General features: G+C 38.2%; 1 protein-coding gene across 1 annotated transcript in view; it reads right to left on the bottom strand.

Moving 5' to 3' along the window:
• The window catches only part of LGSN (lengsin, lens protein with glutamine synthetase domain), a 67,415-nt gene that overhangs the window by 11,066 nt on the left and 38,599 nt on the right, over positions 1 to 17,750 (bottom strand). Inside the window, exons 2-3 of the mRNA XM_027523175.1 lie at positions 15,268 to 15,397; positions 3,204 to 3,401 (exon numbers count right to left, since the gene is read on the bottom strand). Of these exons, the coding sequence (XP_027378976.1) occupies positions 3,204 to 3,401; positions 15,268 to 15,397 (328 nt within the window). The remainder of the gene's footprint in view (positions 1 to 3,203; positions 3,402 to 15,267; positions 15,398 to 17,750) is intronic.

The raw sequence follows: 17,750 nt of genomic DNA, 5'->3' as shown, positions 1-17,750 counted from the left end.
TTGACTTTAATCTGCATATTTTTTTCACTGTAAAAAACCATAATCTTGAGCATAATAGCTTTCAGTGAGTTCTGAATTCTTGTAGCCAATTACCAAAAAAAATTTAGGGAACATCTCATCTTGAAACTGGTATCAGAAGTGTGAACAGCTGGTAGACAGTACTTCTAACCTCACACCCTGATACATTTCTACTCTTCCAAACCTTGTTTCTTCAGTCTTTTCATCATGAATTCCCATGTGGAATAAATAGATTTTAAATTATTTTAAATTAGTATCTATCTCAAGGATCCCAATTTTTTGACCAATAAACTCATAGGCCAAAATAGCTATGTTATTGTTGATAACCCACAAATTTAGAATAGCAGAATTTCTAGTATCTGACCTTAATTTTAGGTCTTTCATCAATTTTGAGTTTATTTTTGTGTGTGGGGTTCTAATTTCATTCTTTTACATGTAGCTGTCCAACTTTATCAGCACCCCTTACTGAAGAGTCTATCTTTTCTCCATTGTATATTCTTGCCTCCTTTTTCACAGATTAAATGACCGTAGGTATGTGGGTTTATCTCTGGGCTTTTTATCCAATTCCATTGATCTATATTTCTATGTTTTTGTGACAGTAACATACTGTTTTTATTTGTAGTTTTGTACTATGTCTGAGGGCTTCCCTGGTGGCTCAGTGGTAAAGAATCTGCCTGCTAATGTAGAAGACATGGATCCAATCCTTGGGTTGAGAAGATCCCATGGAGAAGGAAACGACAACTCACTCCAGTATTCTTGCCTGGGAAATCCCATGGATACAGGATCCTGGCTGGCTACAGTCCATAGGGTTTCAAACAAGTCAGACAAGACATAGTGACTAAACAAATACAGCACTATAGTCTGAAGTCAGGGAACAGATTTTGGAAGAATCTCTTTTTCTTTCTCAAGATTGTCCTTGGCCATTTGGAGTCTTTTGTGTCTCCATACAAATTGTGAAAATTTTCATTCTAATTTTGTGAAAATGCTATTGGTAATTTGATAGGGGTTGCTTTGGATCTGAGGAGAAGGCAATGGCACCCCACTCCAGTCCTCTTGCATGGAAAATCCCCTGGGCGGAGGAGCCTGGTAGGCTGCAGTCCATGGGGTCGCTAAGAGTTGGACACGACTGAGCGACTTCACTTTCACTTTTCACTTTCACACATTGGAGAAGGAAATGGCAACCCACTCCAGTGTTCTTGCCTGGAGAATCCCAGGGACGGGGGAGCCTGGTGGGCTGCCGTCTATGGGGTCACACAGAGTCGGACATGACTGAAGCGACTTAGCGCAGCAGCAGCTTTGGATCTGAAGATTGGCTTCAGTAGTCATTTTGACAATATTGATTCTTCCAATCCAAGGACATGTTATATCTTTCTATCTGTTGTGTCATCTTCAATTTCTGTCATAAGTATATTATAGTTTTCAGAATACAGGTATTTTGTCTTTGTAGGTAAGTTTATTCAAAGGTATTTTATTCCGTTTGATGTGATGGTAAATTGTATTGTTTCCTTAATTCTCTCTCTGATTTTTCATTGTTAATGTGTAGAAATGAGAGAGATTTCTGTGTATTAATTTTGTATCTTTCAATTTTACTGAATTCACTCATGAATTTTAATAGTTTCATCTTTAGGATTTTCTTAGTATAGTATTATGTCATCAGCAAAAACTGACATTTTTACTTCTTTTCCAATTTGCATTCTTTTTCCTTCTTTTTCCTCTCTGATTGCTGTGGCTAGGGTTTTCAGAATTACATTGAAAAAAACTCTTAGAGAAAAGCATAGGCAGAACACTCTCTGACATAGCAATATCTTTTTTGATCCACCTCCAAGAGTAATGAAAATAAAAACAAAAATAAACAAATGAGACTTAATTAAACTTAAAAACTGTTGCACACTAAAGAAAACCATAAGCAAAAAGAAAAGACAACTCACTGAATGGGGGAAGATATTTGCAAATGAAGCAACCAACAAGGGACAAATCTCCAAAATATACAAAAAACACATGCAGCTCAATATAAAAAACAAACAAACAACCTAATCACATAATAAGTAGATCTAAATAGACATTTCTTCAAAGAAGACATATAGATGGCCAAGAGGCACATGGAAGGATGGTCAATATCAGTAATTATTAGACAAATGCAAATCAAAACTAAAATAAGGTATCACTTCACACCATATATCCAGAAAAAAACATAATTCAAAAGGGTACATGCACCCCCAAGGTTCATTGCAGCACTACTTGCAATACTAAATGTCTATTCATGGAGGAATTGATAAAGAGGTGGCACATATATACAATGATAATTATTCAGCTATAAAAAAGAATGCAATAATGCCATTTGTAGCAACATGGATGAATCTAACAATTGTCATACTGAGTGAAGTAAGTCAGACAAAAACAAATATCATATTATATTGCTTATATGAGGCATTAAAAAAATGGTAAAAATGATCCTATTAACAAAGCATAAATTGAGTCACAGATACAGAAAACAGAGATATTAAGCAGGGAATGGGGGATGGGTAACTTGGGAGATTGGGATTGACATATATGCAGTGCTGCTGCTGCTGCCAAGTCACTTCAGTCGTGTCCGACTCTGTGTGACCCCATAGACGGAAGCCCACCAAGCTCCCCCGTCCCTGGGATTCTCCAGGCAAGAATACTGGAGTGGGTTGCCATTTCCTTCTCCAATGCATGAAAGTGAGAAGTGAAAGGGAAGTTGCTCAGTTGTGTCCGACTTTTCGCGACCCCATGGACTGCAGCCTACCAGGCTCCTTCGCCAATGGGATTTTCCAGGCAAGGGTACTGGAGTGGGGTGCCATTGCCTTCTCTGCTATATATAAAACAGATAGCTAATGAACCTACTGTGTATCACAGGAAACTCTATTCAATACTCTACAATGACCTGCATGGGAATAGAATCTAAAAAAGAAAAAAAAAAAAATAGAATAACAGATTTTCACTTTTAGAAAAGACTTGAGAGATCATCCATTGCAACTCTTCATTTTTCAGGTGAGCAGCCTACTGGGCAAAGAAAACTAAAGCATTTTTATAAAGTGATAGGTGTATAAATTACAAGTATTCTGACTCCCAAGCTAACATCCAACATCACATTATCATTAACCCAGATACAAATTTGAGATTAGTGGCTATACCCATAAAACAGTTTGTTCCATAGTCCTTACCAGTATCACTGGAGTTTGGGTGAAATTCATCACCAGGATCATTGATTAATGTTGGAAGGGACAATGGTTTTATTGCTACTGTCTGATCTTTGGAGTCCTTGTCATCTGGTGTCAAATGAGATTCAGGAGAGCCAGGCGCCATGACTGGTTTGTCGGTATCCCCCAGTTTGTGGCACACTCTGAGGTTTCTATTCTTTTCTGTAGAAACAAACAAAAAAAAGTGTTAAGACCTTCTGCCCACTTTTGATTAGGTTGTTTTCTTGATATTGAGCTGTATAAATATTTTGGATATTAATCTCATGTTGGTCATGTCATTGCAAATATTTTCTCCCATTCCATAGATTGTCTTTTGTGTTTTGTTGATGGTTTCCTTTGCTGTGCAAAAGCTTTTAAATTTAATTAGATACCATTTGTTTATTTTTGTTTTTATTTCTTTTGCCTTGCTCTAAAGAAAATATTGACTAATGTAATAAAATATTGTCACAATTTATGTCTTCTAGGTGTTTTATTATGTCATGTTATATTTAGGTCTTTAAACCATTTTGAGTTTGTTTTTGTGTATGGTGTGAGGGAGTGTTCTAATTTCATTGATTTATATCCAGCTGTTCAGCTTTCCCAACACCAATTGCTGAAGGGACTTTTTTTTTCCCTTCCATTGTATAGGCTTGCCTCCTTTGACAAAGATTAATTGACCTTAGGTATGTGGGTTTCTTTCTAGGCTCTGTATTCTGTTCCATTGATATGTTTGCCTGTTTTTGTGCCAATACCATGATATTTTGATTACTGTAGCTCTGCAATATTGTCTGGAATCTGGAAGGATTAGACCTCCAGCTTGTACATTTTCCTCAGGACTTTGGCAATACTGAGTCTTTTGTGGTTCCATATAAATTTTAGAGTTATTTGTTCTGGTTCTGTGAAAAATTTCCTGGATAATTTGATAAGGTTCTGATTAAATCTACAGATTACTTTGGGTAGTATGGCCATTTGCACAAAATGAAGTAGACATGTCTCCAAAGAGACATCCACATGGCCAACAGGCAAATGAAAAGATACTCAACATCACCAATTATGATTATAATCACCAATTATGGCAAATCAAAAACAGTGAGGTATCATATCACAGCAGTCAGAATATCTATCACCAAAATGTCTACAAATAAATATTTGATAGAGTGTGGAATCTCTTATACTGTTGGTGGGAAAATAATGGGTGGGAAAAAGGGTGCAGCCACTATTGGAAAACTATATGGAAGCTCCTTTAAAAATTAAAAATAGAGCTACCATATGATCCAACAATCACACTCCTGGTCACATATCCAGAAAATATATGAAAGCTTTAATTTGAAAGGATACATGTACCACAGTATTCATAACAGAACTATTTACAATAGTCTAGACAAGGAAAAGAAATGCAAAAAGGCAAAATGGTTGTCTAAGGAAAGCTTACAAATAGCTGTGAATAGAAGAGAAGCTAAGGCAAAGGAGAAAAGGAAAGATATACCCATCTGAATGCAGAGTTCCAAATAATAGCAAGGAGAGATAAGAAAACCTTCCACAGTGATCAATGCAAAGAAATAGAGAACAACAATAGAATGGGAAAGTCTAGAGATCTCTTCAAGAAAATTAGAGATACCAAGGGAACATTTCATGCAAAGATGGGCACAATAAAGGACAGAAATGGTATGGACCTAACAGAAGCAGAAGATATTAAGAAGAGGTGGCAAGGATACACAGAAGAACTATACAAAAAAGATCTTCATGACCCAGATAATCACAATGATGTGATCACTGCCCTAGAGGCAGACATCCTGGAATGTGAAGTCAAGTGGGCCTTAGGAAGCATCACTATGAACAAAGCTAATGGAGGTGATGGAATTCCAGTTGTGCTATTTCAAATCCTGAAAGATGATGCTGTGAAAGTGCTGCACTCAATATGCCAGCAAATTTGGAAAACTCAGCAGTGGCCACAGGACTGGAAAAGGTCAGTTTTCATTCCAATCCCAAAGAAATGCAATGCCAAAGAATGCTCAACCTACCGCACAATTGCACTCATCTTACATGCTAGCAAAGTAATGCTCAAAATTCTTCAAGTCAGGCTTCAACAGTATGTGAGCTGTGAACTGCCAGATGTTCAAGCTGCATTTAGAAAAGGCAGAGAAACCAGAGATCAAATTGCCAACATCCGATGGATCACTGAAACAGCAAGAGAGTTCCAGGAAACATCTATTTCTGCTCTGTTGACTATGCCAAATCCTTTGACTGTTTGGACCAAAACAAACTCTGGAAAATTATAAAAGAGATGGGAATGCCAGACCACCTTACCTGCCTCTTGAGAAATCTGTATGCAGGTCAGGAAGCAGCAGTTAGAACTGGACATGGAACAACAGACTCGTTCCAGATTGGGAATGGAGTACGTCAAGGCTGTATATTGTCACCTGCTTATTTTATGTGCAGAGTACCTCATTAGAAATACTAGGCTGGATGAAGCACAAGCTAGAGTCAAGATTGCTGGGAGAAATATCAATAACCTCAGATATGCAGATGACACCACCCTTATGGCAGAAAGTGAAGAACTAAAGAGCCTCTTGACAAAAGTGAAAGAGGAGAGTGAAAATGTTGGTTTAAAACTCAGCATTCAGAAAAGTAAGATTGTGGCATCTAGTCCTATCACTTCATGGCAAATACATGTGGAAACAGTAAGAGACTTTATTTTGGGGGGCTCCAAAATCACTGCAGATGGTGACTACAGCCATGAAATTAAAAGACACTTGTTCCTTGGAATAAAATTTATGACCAACCTAGACAGCATATTAAAAAGCAGACATTGCTTTGCAAGCAAAAGTCCATCTAGTCAAAGCTATGGTTTTTCCAGTAGTCATGTATGTATGTGAGAGTTGGACTATAAAGAAAGCTGAGTGCCAAAGAACTCAGCTTTATGCTTTTGAACTGTGGTGTTGGAGAAGACTCTTGAGAGTCCCTTGGACTGCAAGGAGATCCAACAAGTCTATCCTAAAGGAAATCAATCCTGAATATTCATTGGAAGGACTGATACTGAAGCTGAAACTTCAATACTTTAGCCACCCGATGTGAAGAAGTGACTCATTTGAAAAGACCCTGATGCTGGGAAAGATTGAAGGGGGTTGGGGGAGAAGGGGACGACAGGCGATGAGATGGCTGGATGGCATCACCGACTCGATGGACGTGAGTTTGAGTGAACTCTGGGAGTTGGTGATGGACAGGGAGGCCTGGCGTGCTGTAGTCCATGGAGTTTCAAAGAGTTGGACACAACTGAGTGACTGAACTGAACTGAGCTGAGTCATGGAAACAACACAAATGCCCATTAATGTATGACTAGCTTAAGAAATGGAAAAGGCAATGGCACCCAACTCCAGTACTCTTGCCTGGAAAATCCCATGGAGGAGCCTGGTAGGCTGCAGTCCATGGGGTCACAAAAAGTTGGACACGACTGAGCAACTTCCCTTTCAGGCATTGGAGAAGGAAATGGCAACCCACTCCAGTATTCTTGCCTGGAGAATCCCAGTGATGGGGGACCCTGGTGGGCTGCCGTCTATGGGGTCACACAGAGTCAGACACGACTGAAGTGACTTAGCAGCAGCAGCTTAAGAAAGTGTGGTATATGTTGTTGTTTGTTTCTTATTTGCAAAGTTATGTCCAACTCTTTTTTGACCCCCTGGACTGTAGCCTGCCAGGGTCATCTCTTCCTGGGATTTCCCAGGCAAGAATACTGGAATGAATGGGTTTCCACTTCTTTCCCCATGGGATCTTCCCAACCCAGAGATCAAGCCCATGTCTCCTGCACTGGCAGGTGGATTCTTTACCACTGAGCCACAAGGGAAACCCCCAAAGCTTTGCTTTGTTGTTTAGTCACTAAGTCATATCTGACTCTTTTGGGACACTATAGACTGTATCAACAAGGCTCTTCTGTTCATGAGTGTTTGCAGGCAAGAATACTGGAGTGGGATAAATACAGTGGAATATTTGTTACTGTTGTTCAGTCACTCAGTTGCAACTCTTTGTAATCCCATGGACTGTAGCACTCCAGGATTATCTGTCCTTCACTATCTGGTGGAGTTTCCTCAAATTCATGTTCAATGATGCCATCCAGTCATCTCATCCTCTGTCACCCCCTTCTCCTCCTGCCCTAAATCTTTCCCAGCATCATGGTCTTTTTCAATGAGTCAGATCTTCGCATCAAGTGGCCAAATTATTGGAGCTTCAGTTTCAGCATCAGTCCTTCTAATGAGTATTCAGGATTTATTTCCTTTAGGATTGACTGGTTTAATCTCCTTGCTTCCCAAAGGACTCTCAAGAATCTTCTCCAGCAACACAGTTTGAAAGCTTAAATACTTTGGTGCTCAGCCTTCTTTATGGTCCAAATATCACATCCATACTTGACCTTTGCTACCAGAGTGATGTCTCTGCTTTTTAACAGTGTCTAGGTTTGTCATAGCTTTTCTTCCAAAGAGCAAAAGTCTTTTAATTTCATGGCTTCAGTCACCATCCGTAGTGATGTTGGAGCCCAAGAATATAAAGTCTGTCACTTTTTCACTTTTACCCCATCTATTTGCCATGCAGTGATGGGACTAGATACTATGATCTGAGCTTTTTGAATATTGAGTTTTAGGCCAGCTTTTTCATTTTCCTCTTTCACCTTTGTCAAGAGGCTCTTCACTTCTTCTTCACTATCTGCCATAAGGGTGGTGTCACCTGCATATCTGAAGTTATTGGTATTTCTTCCAGCAATCTTGATTCCAGTATGAGATTTATCCAGCCCATTATATTGCATGATGTACTCTGCATATGTTAAATAAGCAGACTGACAATATACAACCTTGATGGACTCCTTTCCCAATTTTGAACCAGTCCATGATTCCATATCTTGTTCTAATTGTTGCTTCCTGACCTGAATACAAGCTTCTCAGGAGACAGGTAAGGAGGTCTGGTATTTTAATTAAAAAAAAAATTTTCCACAGCTTGTTGTGACCCACACAGTCAAAGGCTTTGATGTAGTCACTGAAGCAGAAGTAGATGTTTCTCTGAAATTCTCTTGATTTTTCTGTTATCTGAAGTATGTTGGCAATTTGATCTCTGGTTCCTCTGTCTTTTCTAAATCCATCTTGTATATATGGAAGTTCTCAATTCACGTACTGTTGAAGCCTAACTTGAACGATTTTGAGCTTTACCTTGCTAGCATGTGAAATGAGTGTAATGGCGCAGTAGTTTGAATATTCTTTGGCATTGCCCTTCTTTGGGATTGGAATGAAAACTGATCTCTTCCAGTCTGGTTTCCACTGCTGAGTTTTCCAAATTTGCAGGCATATTGAGTGCAGCACTTTCACAGCATCATCATTAGGATTTGAAATAGCTCAGCTATTTCATCAACTCCGACTCGACAAGCTTTGTTCATGGTGATGCTTCCTAAGACACACTTGAATTTGCACTCCAGGATGTCTGGCTCTAGATAAGTGATCACACCATCGTGGTTATCTGGGTCATTGCGAACTTTTTTGTATAGTTTTGTGTATTCTTGCCACTTCTTTTTAATATCTTCTACTTCCATTAGGTCCATATCATTTCTGTCCTTTATTGTGCCCATCTTTGCATGAAATGTTCCATTGGTAGCTCTAGATTTTCTTGAACAATCTCTAGTCTTTCCATTCTACTGTTTTTCCTTTATTTCTTTGCAATGGTCAGTTAAGAAGGCTTTTAAATCTCTTCTTCTTATTATTTGGAATTCTGCATTCAAATGGGTATATCTTTTTCTTTTCTCTTTTGCATTTTGTTTCGTTCCTTTTCTCAGCTATTTGTAAGGCCTCCTCAGACAACAATTTTCTCTTGTGTCATTTCTTTTTCTTGGGAATGGTTTTGATCACCATCTCCTATACAATGTTACAAGCCTCCACCCATAGTTCTTCTGGCACTCTGTTTACCTGATCTAATCCCTTGAATCCATTTGTCACTTCAACTGTATAATCATAAGGGATTTGATTTAGGTCATATCTGAATGACCTAAATAGGTGGTTTCCTTACTGTTTCAATTTAAGTCTGAATTTGGCAATAAGGAGTTCATGATCTGAGCTGCAGTTAGCTCCCAGTCTTATTTTGCTGACTGTGTAGAGCTTCTACATCTTTGGCTGCAAAGAATATAATCAATCTAATTTCAGTATTGACCATCTGGTGATGTCCATGTGTAAAGTCATCCCTTGTGTTTTTTGAAGAAAGTGTTTGCCATGACCACTGCATTTTCTTGACAAAACTCTGTTAGCCTTTGATCTGCTTCATTTTGTACTCCAAGGCCAAACTTGCCTATTACTACAGGTATCTTTTGACTTCCTACATTTGCATTTCAATCCCCTATGATGTAAAGGACATTTTTTTTTTTTTTTGGTGTTTGTTCTAGAAGGTCTTGTAGGTCTTCAAGAACCATTCCATTTCAGCATCATTGGTTGAAGCATAGACTTAAGACTGAAGATAATGAATGGTCTGCCTTGGAAATGAACTGAGATCCTTCTGTCATTTTTGAGATTGCACCCAAGTACTGCATTTTGGATCTCTTGTTGACTGTGAGGGCTTTTCCATTTCTTCTAAGTGATTCTTGACCACAGTAGTAGATGTATTGGTCATCTGAATTAAATTCACCAATTCCCATCCATTTTAGTTCACTGATTTCTAAAATTTTGATTCACTCTTGCTATCTTCTGTTTGACTACTTCCAATTTTCCTTGATTCATGGACCTAACATTCCAGGTTCTTTGCAACATTGCTTTTTACAGAATCAGACTTTACTTTCACCATCAGATATATTCACAACTGGGAATTGTGGATGCTTGCTTTGGCTCAGCCTCTATTCCTTATGGAGCTATTTCCCTACTCTTCTTCAGTAGCATATTGGACACCTACTGACATCTTTCATATCTTTGTGTCATATCTTTTTGTTTTTCATAGTATTCATGGGATTCTCAAAGCAAGAATGCTGAAGAGGTTTGCCATTCCCTTCTCCAGGGCACCACATTTTGTCAGAACTCTTCATTTTTACCCATTCGTCTTGGGTGGCCCTACATGGCATAGCTCATAGTTTCATTGAGTTACACAAATCTGTGATGCATATGATCATTTTGGTTAGTTTTCTCTGACTGTGGTTTTCATTCTCTCTGCCCTCTCATGGATGAGGATAAGAGGCTTTTAGAAGCTTCTTGATGAGAAGGACTGGCTGTGGGAAAAACTGGGTCTTGTTCTGGTAGGCAGAGGGTCTTGTTCTGGTAGGCAGAGGGTCTTGTTCTGGTAGGCCATGCTCAGTGAATCATTCATCCAATTTTCTGCTTATTGGTGGGGTTGTCCTCTTCCTGTAGCTTGATCTGACCAAAAGACATGCCAGCACACTATGCTTCCCAGGAATACTGCTGCCAGTGAACCTGACCCTGAAGCAGGCCACTGTCAACCCACACCTCCACTGGAGACTCCCAAACACTCACAGGCAAATCTGGCTCAGTCTCTTGTAGGTTCATTGCTCTTTTCTCTTAGGTCCTGGTGCACACAAGGTTTTGTTTGTACCCTCCAATAGTCTCTGTTTCTTCAGTCCTGTGGAAGTTCTGTAATCAAATCCTGCTGACCTTCACATCAGATTCCCTTGGTATTCTTAGTCCTTTGCTGGATTCCCAGGTTAGGAAGTCTGTGGTGGGGCCTAGAACTTTTGCAACAGTGTGAGAACTTCTTTGGTATTTTTCTGCAATTTGTGGGTTGCCCACCTGGTGGCTTTATGGTGGGGCTAGTGGCAACCTCCTCCAAGAGGACTTATGCCACACGCCACTCCTCCCAGGACTCCTGAAGCCAGTGCCTGTGGCCCCACAGCAGGCCACTGCTGTCCCATGCCTCTGAAGGAGACCTTCAAACACTCACAGGCAGGCCTGGTTCAGTCTCTTGTGGTTACTGCTCCTGTCCCTGGGTCCTGGTGTACACAAAGTTTTGTCTGTGCCCTCCAAGTGTCTCTGGAAAGTATTACTGGTATATGAGTAGGTTGGTACAAATGTAATTGTGGGTCTGGACCACGAATTTTAAATCATTATAACTAAACTCAAACACATCTTTATTAATCAAAGTAGGAACCATTACAATCAACACATTTTTGTCAATGAGAAATAAGTTTGTTTATTCCTGTAGTGCAAAAGCCCATGCTTTGGGATTCGATGAATTCTTGCAAAGCATTTTCTGCTTCTTATGGATTGTGGAAGCATTTTACCTTCAAAAAGTTGTTGAGATGCTTGAAGAAGTAGTAGTCAGTTGGCAAGAGGTAAGGTGAATATGGTGGATGAGGCAAAACTTCGTAACCTAATTCATCCAACTTTTGAAGCAGTGGTTATATGATGTGCATTAGGGTGTTGGCATGGAGAAGAATTGGGGCCTTTCTGTTGACCAATGCTGGCTTCAGGAGTTGCAATTTTTGGTGCATCTCATTGATTTGCTGAGCATACTTCTCAGATATAATGGTTTTGCCAGGATTTGTTAAGCTGTAGTAGGTCATCTCAGAGCACATTTTTTGCTGTGAGTTTTGCTTTGGGAAGTGCACTGGAGCTTCTTTTCTGTCCAATTGCTAACCTGGTCATCACTGACTGTCATATAAAATCCACTTTTCACCTCACATCACAATCTGATCGAGAAATGATTCATTGTATTTGTGTAGAATAAGAGAAGAGGACACTTCAAAAGATGATTTGTTTTTATTTTCAGTCAGCTCACTTATTGAGCTTTTCCACCTTTCCAATTTGCTTCAAATCCTGAATGAAGCAAATGGTCAAACTTGAGTTCTTTGAAAAATTCTTGTCTAGTTTTAAGAGGATCAGCTTCCATGACTTCTCTCAATTCACCGTTGTCAAGTTCAGATGACTGGCCACTATGCCCCTCATATTCAAGGCTCTCATCTCCTTTGTAAAACTAATTGAACCACTACTGCACAATACGTTCATTTGCAGTTTCTGGACAAAATAAGTTGATGCTGCAAGTTGTTTCTGCTGCTTTATGACCCATTTTGCACTTGAATAAGAAAATCTCTTGAATTTGCTTTTTGTGTAACATCATTTCCATAGTCTAAAATGAATATAAAATACACAACAAGTAATGTCATTAACAAAAAAAAAGTGCATTAAAATGTATAACATAACCACATTTATTTAAGAATGTATTCCAACATCAAACAGCAAAGTTCAACACTGTCAAAACCGCGATTACTTTTGCACCAACCATATATATATACATATATATGCACTGCTGCTGCTGCTAAGTCGCTTCAGTCGTGTCCAACTCTGTGTGACACTATAGACGGAAGCCCACAAGGCTCCTCTATCCCTGGGATTCTCCAGGCAAGAACACTGGAGTGGGTTGCCATTTCCTTCTCCAGTGCATTAAAGTGAAATGTGAAAGTGAAGTCACCCAGTCGTATCCGACTCTTCACGACCCCATGGACTGCAGCCCACCAGGCTCTGCTGTCCATGGGATTTTCCAGGCAAGAGTACTGGAGTGGGTTGCCATTGCCTTCTCCGAAATATATATATACACATATATGGACACACACACACACACACACACACACACAGTGAAATATTACTCAGCCAAAAAAAAAAAATATTGCTATCTGCAGAAACATGTATGGACCTAGAGATCATCCTACTGAGTGAAGTAAATCAAAGATATCTATCTATATCTATCTATATATCTATATCTATATATATATCTATCACTTATACATGGAATCTAAGAAAATAAGATGTATCTATATATAAAACACAAACACCCTTATGTTTTCTGTAGTAGACTTATGGTATTCATAGAAACAAACTTTTGGCTACCAAAGGGGAAAGGGAGAGTGGGAAGGGAAAAAAAAATAGGAGTATGGGATTAACAGACATATATGTGTGTGTTAAGTCTCTTCAGTTGTGTCTGACTCTTTGCGATCCCATGACTATAGCCTGCCAGGCTCCTCTGTCCATGAGATTCTCAAGGCAAGAATACTGGAGTGAGTTGTCATGTCCTTCTTCAGATAGATACATATCACTATATATAAAATATGTAAGCAACAAGGACTTACTATATAACACAGGGAACAATATTCAGTATCTTGTAATAAACTATAATGGAAAATAATTTGAAAAACTGTATATATGTACCACAGCTTTCTTATCCATTCATCTGCTGATGGGCATCTAGGTTGCTTCCATGTCCTGGCTATTATAAACAGTGCTGCGATGAACATTGGGGTACACATGTCTCTTTCCTTTCTGGTTTCTTCAGTGTGTATGCCCAGCAGTGGGATTGCTGGATCATAAGGCAGTTCTATTTCCAGTTTTTTAAGGAATCTCCACACTGTTCTCCATAGTAGCTGTACTAGTTTGCATTCCCACCAACAGTGTAAGAGAGTTCCCTTTTCTCCACACCCTCTCCAGCATTTATTGCTTGTAGACTTATGGATTGCAGGCATTCTGACTGGCGTGAAATGGTACCTCATAGTGGTTTTGATTTGCATTTCTCTGATAATGAGTGATGTTGAGCATCTTTTCATGTGTTTGTTAGCCATCTATATGTCTTTGGAGAAAAGTCTATTTAGTTCTTTGGCCCATGGAGTATTACTCAGCCATTAAAAAGAATACATTTGAATCAGTTCTAATGAGATGGATGAAACTGGAACCTATTATACAGAGTGAAGTAAGCCGGAAAGAAAAACACCAGTACAGTATACTAACGCATATATATGGAATTTAGAAAAATGGTAACAATAACCCTGTGTACAAGACAGCAAAAGAGACACTGATGTATAGATCAGTCTTATGGACTCTGTGGGAGAGGGAGAGGGTGGGGAGATTTGGGAGAATAGCATTGAAACCTGTATAATATCATGTATGAAACGAGTCGCCAGTCCAGGTTCGATGCATGGTACTGGATGCTTGGGGCTGGTGCATTGGGACGACCCAGAGGGAGGGGAGGGGAGGGAGGAGGGAGGAGGGTTCAGGATGGGGAATGCGGGTATGCCTGTGGCGGATTCATTTCGATATTTGGCAAAACTAATACAATATTGTAAAGATTAAAAATAAAATAAAATTAAAAAAAAAACAAAAAAAAAGAGAGAAAAACTGTATATAACTGAGTCACTTTTTTATATACCTGAAACTAACACAATATTGTAAATCAACTATATTTACAATTTTAAAAAAGTAAGAAAAGTGTTAAAACATGTAGAAATTGTTTTCAACTGTCTTTCAATATGATATAAAGAAGAATACTTAAGAAAATAATTTATTTCTAGGCAGTGACATATCAAGTAAGGGGCCATGGGGGTAGTTCATCCTAGTTGTAAGCCATATGGCGATGCATTGTCTGTAAAGAATTTAAAAAGAGTAATAAACTCTACAAAAGTTTGACTGCATTTTATTGTTGTTATGCACTGACCATTCTTACTGCCCCTGCCTTAGAACACTGCTGCTGCTGCTAAGTCACTTCAGTCGTGTCCGACTCTGTGCGACCCCATAGACGGCAGCCCACCAGGCTCCCCCGTCCCTGGAATTCTCCAGGCAAGAATACTGGAGTGGGTTGCCATTTCCTTCTCCACCTTAGAACACTACTGTTCCTGAATTGAGAGTGCTGTCCAAACTAACTCCTAGTTTCAATGCTGTTTCAAATTCACTGGAGTCTAGTTGGAATTCCAAAATGTGGTATGAAAACATGACCCCCTCCTTTACTGTGGCCTCCCTCAGTAATGATCTTTGCACTCATTCTCAGAGAAGAAATATGCTCTCTTTTTACTCATATGTTCCTTCGGTTCTCTCTTTTCCCTACTACTATTATTTTAGTTCTATCTCCCTTTAAATTCTAAATATTTTTATTATTTTATATATTTATACTGTAAACATATATGTTCATCTTTTATGTTGCCTATGTAGGAGTAAGTTTTATTTAATTTTTTGCTTCCCCTATAGAAAAAAAAAAGTTCTATGAAAAAGAGACCAGATAGAGATTGTCTTTGATAACATATTCTTGAGGGATTATAATGGCAAGATACCTTTTGAGTTGGATATATCCATTTCTCCTACTTCAGTTGAAAAAATATGTAGTTTAGTGACTTTCTCTCTTGTCCTCATCAATTTACTCACACTGCTGGCCTTAGTCTCATTACCTTCATCTCTTGTGTCCTAAAATAATTAATAAACAAAAAGTCAAATTATAGATTGCACATGCAATTAAATATGGGTATAAGGGGAAAAAATGATTGGATAGCCAAATATAAAAGTGACTATAGAGACTTTTACAACAAGGTAAATTTTGTTGTTTCCACATCTACTTGAATAATTCAAAATTAAGATGCTCAACATTGTGCTGACAAGATGGATTTTATTTATCTTCTTTATATTTGGTACAGAAAAGATCATGAAATAAATGAAAGTGTTGCCCAACTAGTCAAGATTTTCTATCATTATTTTTTACTCTGGGATATTTTATATTATTTTTTTTCCTTAAGTAATTTCACCAAACCCATTTTAGCTAAAAAGCTCTCTTTTATAATTTTTCTCTCTTTTTAGAATCTCTAATGTTTTTGACCATAAGTATTCTCTTCTCCTTACCCTCATCCTAATGGCATCAATATTTATTGAATGCTTTGAAAAAGCACATGCTTTTGTACAATGCTATTTTGTGACTGTTTTATATATGTAAAACAATGTCATGCTCAAAGTGTTTTATAGCTTGGAGAAGCCCAAAGAAAAACATTTTAAAACAAAATAACCTAACTTCAACACCCTAGGCATAATCTTTGACAGGATCCTTTGACAGAGTTGTCAAGAGCTATTCTCCATAGGGAGCTGGACACTGAGGCAGGGCTGCAGAGGCAGAGCTTTGATGTCTCTGCCTCATCAGCAGACAGAATCATCCCTACAGTCTTGGGACTCAGCTGAAATAAATAAGAATATATCTTTTTCTTTTTTACTCTATTTTTAATTGGAGGATAATTGCTTTACAATATTGTGTTAGTTTCTGCCATACATAAACATGAATCAGCCATAGGCATACATATGTCCCCTTCCCTCTTGAGCTTCCCTCCCACCTCCCATTCCATTCCACCCCTTTAGGTCATTACAGACCACCAGGTCTGAGTTTCCTGCATCATACAGCTAAATAAATATATTTTAAAACTTAAAAGTTGATGTTGACTTTCTCAATTATCCCCTTGATTTTTAATCCACTGAAATAATTTCTAAAAGAATCAACCATTTTTATGTAGAAGGCTAGATACTTTATGCACATCATAATGTACCAACTACAGATTCTGCCATGTTAAATTTTGTTTAGGTGTCATTACTTCTACCAAGTCAATTCTTATATTTTTTTTTTAAATGAAGTATAATTTACTTACAATATTATGTTAGGTTCAGGTGTACAACATTCAATATTTTTATAACACATAATCCATACAAAGTTACTATAAAATATTGACTATATTTCTTGTGCGGCACATCATATCCTTGTAGCTTATTTAGTAGTTTGTACCACTTAATCATCTACTAGTATTTCACCCATCCCTCCCCACTTCTCCCCACTTTGGTAGGTTGTTCTCTGTATCTGTGAGTCTGTTTCTGTTTTGCTGTATTTATTCATTTGTTTTTTTAAAATCCCCATGTAAGAGAAACTATATAGTACTTGTCTTAATCCAACTTATTTCACTAAGGATAATATGGCATATATACACAATGGAATATTATCAGCCATAAAAATGAAGTTTTGCCATTTTCAACAACTTGAATAAATCTGGAGAGAATTATGATAACACTGCTATTTTACATTTTTTTTTTAAACAAACTCCTCATTGTGGTTTGAGGAGAGAATGTCAGTGTCAAAAATCTATATTCTAAAATGTTTTGAGCCATTTTCTCTTGAAGAGAATGAAGAGCCATTTCTGAAGTTTCCATATCTGAAGGCAAGTTACAAATATGTCTAGGGTTGTTGCTGGTGAACATCTTTACCATTGTCAATTATATCAATTAATCTCTAAATGTTAAAACAGGAAAAATGAATTTAAATTTTTGTGTCTATGTGTAGTTATGATATATTGTTATTATTGTTATGTTTTTAAAAAGATATGCTTCATAGGATAAAGTATGTGATTTTAAAGTCTCATATTTTAGAAAATTGTGGTATTTCACTGCAGATGATCTTATATTGGATTATGTGCTATTTATTATTAGATATAGCCATTTATTTTTTTCTAGTAGTTTATAATTTTATTCAAATACTTGTGCAAATTTTCCCTACAGACTTTGGATAATATTCTGACGTGATATACTAGACTTGCTGCTGCTACTGCTGCTGCTAAGTTGCTTCAGTCGTGTCCAACTCTGTGCGACTCCCTGGCAGCCCACCAGGCTCCGCCATCCCTGGGATTCTCCAAGCAAGAACACTGGAGTGGGTTGCCATTTCCTTCTCCAGTGCCTGAAAGTGAAAAGTGAAAGTGAAGTCGCTCAGTGGTGTCCAACTCTTAGCGACCCCATGGAC

Source organism: Bos indicus x Bos taurus, chromosome 2 (assembly GCF_003369695.1).
Source record: "Bos indicus x Bos taurus breed Angus x Brahman F1 hybrid chromosome 2, Bos_hybrid_MaternalHap_v2.0, whole genome shotgun sequence".
Lineage (NCBI taxonomy): Eukaryota > Metazoa > Chordata > Mammalia > Artiodactyla > Bovidae > Bos > Bos indicus x Bos taurus.
This window is presented reverse-complemented; position numbering and strand designations above follow the sequence as displayed.